This window comes from Neophocaena asiaeorientalis, unplaced genomic scaffold (assembly GCF_003031525.2).
Source record: "Neophocaena asiaeorientalis asiaeorientalis breed wild unplaced genomic scaffold, Neophocaena_asiaeorientalis_V1.1 scaffold469, whole genome shotgun sequence".
Lineage (NCBI taxonomy): Eukaryota > Metazoa > Chordata > Mammalia > Artiodactyla > Phocoenidae > Neophocaena > Neophocaena asiaeorientalis.
The window spans coordinates 2058533-2065924 of record NW_020172691.1 but is presented as its reverse complement, the minus strand read 5'-3'; the positions used below and the strand labels follow the sequence as shown (position 1 = coordinate 2065924).

General features: G+C 60.1%; 1 protein-coding gene across 1 annotated transcript in view; it reads left to right on the top strand.

Annotated features, from left to right (window-relative positions):
- ARHGAP45 (Rho GTPase activating protein 45) overlaps positions 1-7392 on the top strand; it is a 13047-nt gene that overhangs the window by 820 nt on the left and 4835 nt on the right. The window contains 11 exon segments of the mRNA XM_024739980.1: positions 255-573; positions 3567-3710; positions 3903-3987; positions 4064-4136; positions 4319-4385; positions 4476-4613; positions 4728-4792; positions 4975-5085; positions 5160-5240; positions 7051-7255; positions 7258-7381. Coding sequence (XP_024595748.1) covers positions 255-573; positions 3567-3710; positions 3903-3987; positions 4064-4136; positions 4319-4385; positions 4476-4613; positions 4728-4792; positions 4975-5085; positions 5160-5240; positions 7051-7255; positions 7258-7381 — 1412 coding nt within the window.

Sequence of the window (7392 nt, the reverse complement as noted above, 5' to 3'; positions counted from 1 at the left end):
AAGTGGGGTGCCCCTCCCCCACACCCCGGCTGTGGTTTGGGCAGAGGCCGTTGTTTGTGAAAGCTCTGGGGAAGAGGATGTTGGGTAACAGGTGCGGGAGGGGCACAACACCAAATCTCAGCCCTCTGACCTGTGGCCTTTGACCCCCTGTGGGGTCAGGCTGAAGACCCTCCAGAGCCCCACTTCACTTCTGGGAAAACTGCAGCAGGGCCCAGTGGGGGCACCTGCTCTAGTGGCTCCCCCCACCCTCCCAGGAGCTGCCCAGGAGAGATGGGGCTGATGCAGTGTCCCTGGCGCCCAGCCTGGAACCACCAAGCGTGGCCTTGAATGCCAAGGCCACAGGCACACTCAAGAGGCCCACCAGCCTAAGCCGCCATGCCAGCGCTGCCGGCTTCCCACTGTCCGGAGCCAGCACCTGGACGCTGGGCCGTGGCCACCGCAGCCCACTGTCAACAGCCGGCCCAGCCGAGGGACCCTGCCCCGACACTGTGGAGGACATCTCCCACCTGCTGGCTGACGTGGCCCGCTTTGCCGAGGGCCTTGAGAAGCTGAAGGAGTGTGTTCTGCGTGAAGGTGAGAAGTGGCAGGGACACCGCGGCCTGGGTGGAAGGCAGTTGGTCACAGATATCCCAAACCCGGTGGGGTTGAGGCAGGATGGAGGGAGGGATTTGGGGAGGCTCCAAAGAGGGTTGTAGGGAGGGCTTCATGGAAAAAGTCATTGCAGTTAGGGTTCTAAGGGATGTATAGGAGTTTGGCGGCAACCAGGAAGAGGGAATGTCATGTGCACAGGCTCAGAAACATGGAGTGGAGGTGCATTTGGGGGAACAAGTTTCGGGTGTATGAAATGTGTGAGGGTGGAGGCATTGAGAATGGCAAGCAGAGGGACCCTGGATGTTATCCTGAGGGTGGTGGGGAGCCATAGAAGGTGTTAGAGCAGAGGTGGAACAAGGTCAGATCTGCATGTTGGACTGGAATGGACTGGAGGCAGGATGAGGTCTGGACAGAGAGAGATTCAGGACGGACAAGGGGCAGGACCGGCACGTAAGCTGCAGGAGTGAGCGGCCTGTGGGATGGCAGTTCCGTTTTCTCCACGCGTCTGCTGACAGCCCAGCTTCCTGCCGAGTTATTTTCATCTGCTTCCTGTTTGTCTTTGGCCGCCAAGGAGGGCACTATGATCTCTCCTGCCAGAAACCGCAGTGCCAGGGCCATGCTAAACACTCTGGCCTGCTCCCCACAGGTGCCCATTTTACAGATGAGGAAACTGAGGCCCAGAGAGGGGCCCTGACTCCTGGCTCAACCAGCCAAGGAGGGGCCAGAGCCCGGATTCGACCTCAGACTGGAGAGACCTCAGCTTTGTAGGAGCTAATGGGCTCTGCTGGGTCGGGGGGTGTCAGCCCCCAGGATTATCCGGTCCTGGGGTGGGGCTGGAGTTGTTTCCTGGGGAAACTCTCTCTAATCTCGGTTCCTTTCCGATCCTGGTGCTTCCTTGGAGGCCAGGCCTGGGCAGGCTTGAGCCAGTGGGCGTCCTGCAGGAGGATGGGCCAGGGCAGGGGCACCCTTCTTTGAGTGTTGGGGCAGCCCTGGGCCAGGGGAAGGGTCTGGAGCAGAGAGCATGGGGGTCTGCATCCAGCTGCTGCCCCTGCCAGGCTGTGAGACTGGATCAGCTGTCCCTTCTCTAAGCCTCTGGCATGTCATCTGTGAAACGGGGCAATGATACGCCCTGGGGAGTTGCTGACTGTAACCAGATGTCCTCAGCTCACAGTAATTGTCGTGGGGACAGTGAGAGGGCTTGGGGACCCCGTGCTGTCTACCTAGGAAGCAGTGGGCGGCGGGATCCAGGTGGGCGGGGTCTCCCCACACCTTCCCAACGCCCTGTACCTGGGCCTGTTTCCCTGCCTGCCCTTGGCCGGTCCCATCCCGAATCAAATTGCATCTCCCTGGGTCCCAGGCTCCTGCTACCTGAGACTGGGGAGCTAGCAGGACGCCGGGGCGGAGCTTTCCTCGGAGGGGGGCGGGTCTTCGGACCGGCCAGAGCCGGTTTGCTTGCAGAGGACCTGGCACCAAAGACCCCGGACCAGCCAGTTGCCTAGCCCGGCCTGCGCATTCACGGTCCCCGCGCCCTGACGGCTGCGCCATGTGTATCTGCGGGACAGTGCACCCGGCGCTGCAGCAGGCGCCGGTGCGCTGCCAGGCGGGGCCCCGAGGTGAGGGGACCGTGCGGGGTGCGGGGTGCAGGGCCTGGCCAGGAGCACGTGGCACTCGGGGCATTTGCTGCCCGGCGCGTGCCTTGGCCAATGCTGAGCTGGGCATGTCCAGGCTTCTCCAGAGTCCCACCTGCCCAGGTGAGTGTACTGCGGGGACCCAGGGGGCCGGGGCCCAGGCAACATGAGGGGCCTGGTGTGTGGGAGGAATGTCCCGGGAAGGGGCGTGGCCCGGCCTTTCCTCAGCCGGCCTTTGATGGATTCCGGAAGCTCCTTCCCACCTCCCTGACTTGGCCTCCGATTCAAAATCCTGCCTGGTGCTGAGGCACTGGGCTGCACTCGGAGGAATTTGGGGCCAGGGACTCCGTGGGGGTCTCCCTGTCGGTGGCATTCATTGGGGGTCCTCAGTGCTGAAAAGGGATCAGACACCTATTTTCAGATTCCATTTTTAAAATTTAAAATTTATTATTTATTTATTTTTTGAGCATCAGGTTCCAGGCACAGAGTCAGAGGCACACAGCTGAGGGAGATATACTCCCAGCTGGTGGCCAGGTCCCTCCTGGGTCTCAGGGTCGGCTCATTCCTTCCCCAGCCATACATTCCTTCGGCTTTGTTTGCACTAGATGCCCACACACAGCGCTTTTTTCCAATTAAGAACATCTGAGGAGGGCATTTAAAGCCATGTTTGAAGATGCAGATCTGATCTTGACTCTCCTTTGCCCTAACACCTTCTGTGGCTCCCCATTTCCCTTATGGTAAAGCCAGGCAGGGTCCTTCTGCCTGGCATTCTCATGCCTTCAAAGCTAGTGGAGATGGAAAAGCTGCGTGATCCTTGAGAAATGACTTCTCCCCTGTGTGCCTCAGTTTCCTCATCTGCAAAATGGGGGTGATGACAGCACCTGCCTCATGGGGTGGCTGGTCGGGAGAGAGTGAGGTAATGGGGTGTTTAAGCCCCAGTGCCCAGGCAGGCAGGGCTGGGAGAGAGCTGGACAGAGCCCTGAGAGTTTGGGGCAGGGAAGGGGCCAGGTGGGTTGCCTGGAGGAAGAGGCACTAGGACTGCAACTTGAAGGTCACTGGGAGTTTGTTTTCTGGAGGGACGAGGAAAGGGTGTTCTGAGCAGGACTGCCTAGACTGACATCTGACCTTTGATGACCTGGCCAGCAGTCGAGCGAGGGACAGCTCCTCACACACACACACACACACATCTCCCAACGAGGTCACACACTGAGGCTCAGGCAGTTATCTTCTCCCACCTTGGCCTCAATTTCCCCACCCGGGGACAGGAGTTCTGAGGAGGGTTAGGGTTAGGTGGTTAGGTGGGCAGGCTTTCCTTCCCTCCCTGCTCATACCCCCTCTGCCCGGCAGACCTCCTAGAGGCCCGCCGGCCGCTTGCCCATGAGTGCCTGGGTGAGGCCCTCCGCGTGATGCACCAGGTCATCTCCAAGTACCCACTGCTGAACACCGTGGAGTCGCTCACGGCTGCCGGCACCCTCATTGCCAAGGTCAAAGGTCAGCCAGGACAGGGCAGCAAGGGCTTTCTGTCTGGGCGGGCTTCCTGAAGGAGGGGATGTTTGAAGTGGGTTTTGAAGGATGCACAGGAGTTTGATGGGCACAACAGCTCCAATGCTCCCCCTTCAGTTAGTTGCACGGGTGGTCACCTCCCAGACTGGGCCAACCCCTCTCGTCCTTGTCTGTCCCCAGCCTTCCATTATGAGTGCAACAATGATTCGGACAAGCAGGAGTTTGAGAAGGCCTTGGAGACCATCGCAGTCTCCTTCAGCAGCACGTGAGTGTGGGGGTGGGGAAGGGTGGCAGAGGGTGGGGACCCATGTGCCTCTTGACGCTTGCCCCCTGCCCTGCAGTGTGTCCGAGTTCCTCATGGGTGAAGTGGACAGCAGCATCCTCCTCTCAGTGCCCCCTGGGGACCCGGGCCAGGTGAGCAGGGATGGCCTGGGTGCTGCACGGGGTCAGGCTGGCAGGGCGGATGAGTACCCCCTGCCCGTTCTGTGGACCGTGGTCTCCCGCTCTGTCCAGGGGGGGCAGTGACTGTCTCCTGCAGGGTGGGCATCAAACAGTACCCAGCCCGGACTGGACTCACCTGTCTCCCTCTGGTACAGTCAATGGAGAACCTGTATGGACAGGGGAGTGAGGGTGCCCCCCTCAGCAGTGAGGACTGTGATGAGGGTGAGTCTCTGAGCCTAGGGGTGCAGGGCTGAGGACGGAAGGAATGGTGGGCTGGGGAGGAGCCCGGGTTGAGAGGTGTCTGTCCCGCAGGCTGCCTCTCCCCGGAGGCGGTGGACACGCTGCTGCAGCGCTGTGAGGGGGGTGTGCACGCCGCGCTGCAGTACGCCAAGAACATGGCCAAGTACATGAAGGACCTCATCGGCTACCTGGAGAAGCGGAACGCGCTGGGTGCGAGCTGGGGCCCGCGGGGCGGGGTCTGGCTGGAAGGCCCCTCCCCTCACCCCTGCGCTCACGCCCCTCCCCTCACCTCACCCCTGCGCTCACATCCCTCCCCGCCTGCAGAGATGGACTTTGCCAAAGGCCTGCAGAAGATCGTCCAGAACTGCAGACAGAGCGTCATGCAGGAGGTGGGGAACTCGAGGGAACGGGGCGGGGCCCCTCAGGCCTGGGTGTGTTTCGCCCCTCAAAGATGGGCCAGAGGAAAGGGGTTTCCCATCTCTGCAAGGGCAGCTGAGGGCGCTGGGGAGGCCGCAGGGCTTCCACGAGGGCGCCTGTCCCACCCCCGTGACTGCCGGCCCCGCCCCCACAGCCGCACATGCCCCTCCTGTCCATCTACTCGCTGGCCCTGGAGCAGGACCTGGAGTTCGGCCACGGCCTGGTACAGGCGGTGGGCACTCTGCAGACCCAGACCTTCGTGCAGGTAGGCTTCGCCCTGGAGGGTGGGTGGGGTGAAGGGTGCCCGGGTCTCCATCACACCCGTCTCCCCACCCCCAGCCCCTGAACCTGCGGCGGCTCGAGCACGAGAAGCGCAGGAAGGAGATCAAGGAGTCTTGGCACCGCGCCCAGAGGAAGCTGGTACCGCGGGGCAGCGGGGCTGGGAGGGGGCAGGGCGGGCCGGCTCGCGCATGCGCAGCCCCCTGGTGCGCAGTCCCCTGGTGCGCAGTCCCCTGGTGGTGCACTCCCGGGTGGTCCTTTCCCGAGTTTTGCGGACACCTGGCAGAGTGCCCTGTGCCCGCGTGGGGCTCGCTGTGGCGTCACAGGTTGGAGCGGGTCCTGCCTCCCAACTGCTCCAGCCCCATTACCTGCAGCTGCAGCAGGAGAGGCCCTGGCCCGGGGCCCCCATCACTGTCACGGGTCAGATGTCCGGAGGGACCGGGTCACCCGTGGCCGCCAGGAGCAGGCCTGGGTTAGAGGGAAACTGAGGCTCTCTCAGGTCTGGTGGATGCTCCAGGTTCCTCTGTGTTGCTCTTTTCCCACCTCTCTTTTGGGCTGTTCCAAAGGCACTAGCAATCTTCTGCACTGCTCTTTGGGCCTGCTAACAGGGTCTGCGGTGCAAAGAGCCCCCACGGCCCCTGTTCCAGCTAGCGGTGTCCTGTGGCACATCTGGCAAATGAGCCTCTCCCCCCTTTTCTACACCTGATGACGGCTTGCCGAGTACCCTGTTCTGCTTCTGGCCTTTTACACTCACCTCCATATCCAGGGACTGGCCCCATCTCACTCCACGTGAAACTCCTCCCTTTTTCTCAGCTACAGGTGCTCAGCTGCAGAGCCACAGGGCTTAGTTCACTAAATCCCTATTGATGAACAGTTTAGTTGTCGTTGAGCTGTTGCTGTTTCAGACACCACTGCTTCACTCCATGTGAAACTCCTCCCTTTTTCTCAGCTACAGGTGCTCAGCTGCAGAGCCACAGGGCTTAGTTCACTAAATCCCTATTGATGAACAGTTTAGTTGTTGAGCTGTTGCTGTTTCAGACACCACTGTTGTGACGAGCTTGTGCCCCTGTTCTCAGACATGTGACCTAGCATTTATCTCAGATCAGTGCCCGAAAGGTAATGGCTGGGTCACAGATGTCATGAGCATGGAAGCTGACCTCCTGAGCCACAGCCATGCTTTTCCTCTTCTGTGAGCTCTAAGTTCATATCCTTTGCTCACCTTGGATTGGACAGTAGCCTGTTTCTTATTGACTTGCCAGAGCTCTTTACATATTAGAGAACCCAGCCCTTGATGACATGTGTTACAAACTCCCCCACCCCCAGTTTATTGTTTTGACTTTTGATTTAACCTGTTGCCTGTTTTCCCAGTTGAAATCCATGATTGTTAGTAGCAGTCTTTTATGGTTTCTGGGTTCTGTGTCACGTATGGAAAGGCCTTCCCTAAGAAATTCTCTCATGGTTTCTCCTAGTACTCATGTGAGCTCTTTTCTTTATGTTTAAGCTTCTGATCGTGTAGACTGTGAGGTGTGGCCCCCAGAAGGCCCACTGGGTTTTGACTAAGTGCTCTTCCTGCCAACCCTGAGGGTGCCTGACTTCCTGTCTGAGCAGCCTCACTGTTCTCATCTCTGAGACAGGAAATGAAAGAGATAGAAGCACAAGTCGCTCCGGCAGGTGTGGGTGTAGGTGTCAAGAGGATGATGTAGTTGGTGTCTCCTTCAGAGCTTAGCTGTGCCTCAGCTTCCCTGGCTGTGAAATGGGCATGCCAGATACTGGCTCCTCCCTGGGTCGCCCTGTAGGTGTCACCTCCTGTCCTTCCACCACTGGTTCTTGGGCGGGGGCCTCTGTTTGCTTGACTGGCCATGGGATTCTGGCCCAAGGGATGGGGGGTGGCAGAGGTCCCTAACGCGGTCTCTGGCTGATGGTGCTGGTCTGGTCCTTTCCATGTCCACAGCAAGAAGCAGAGTCCAATCTGCGCAAGGCCAAGCAGGGCTACGTTCAGCGCTGCGAAGACCACGACAAGGCCCGCTTCCTAGTGGCCAAGGCGGAGGAAGAGCAGGTGGGCGCTGGCCCGGGTGCAGGGGGCGTGGCCTCCAAGACCCTGGACAAGAGGCGGCGCCTGGAGGAGGAGGCCAAAAACAAGGTGAGGGCGGGTCAGGGGGCAGGAGGTGCGGGACAAGACCCATGGTGTCAGGGCCTGACCTGTGCAGGATTGCCCACTGCCGGGCCTTTGTCTGGGCTATGCCTCCTGCCAGGAATGCCTTCCTGTCCTTTTGTGCCTGGCTGATTTCCGTGT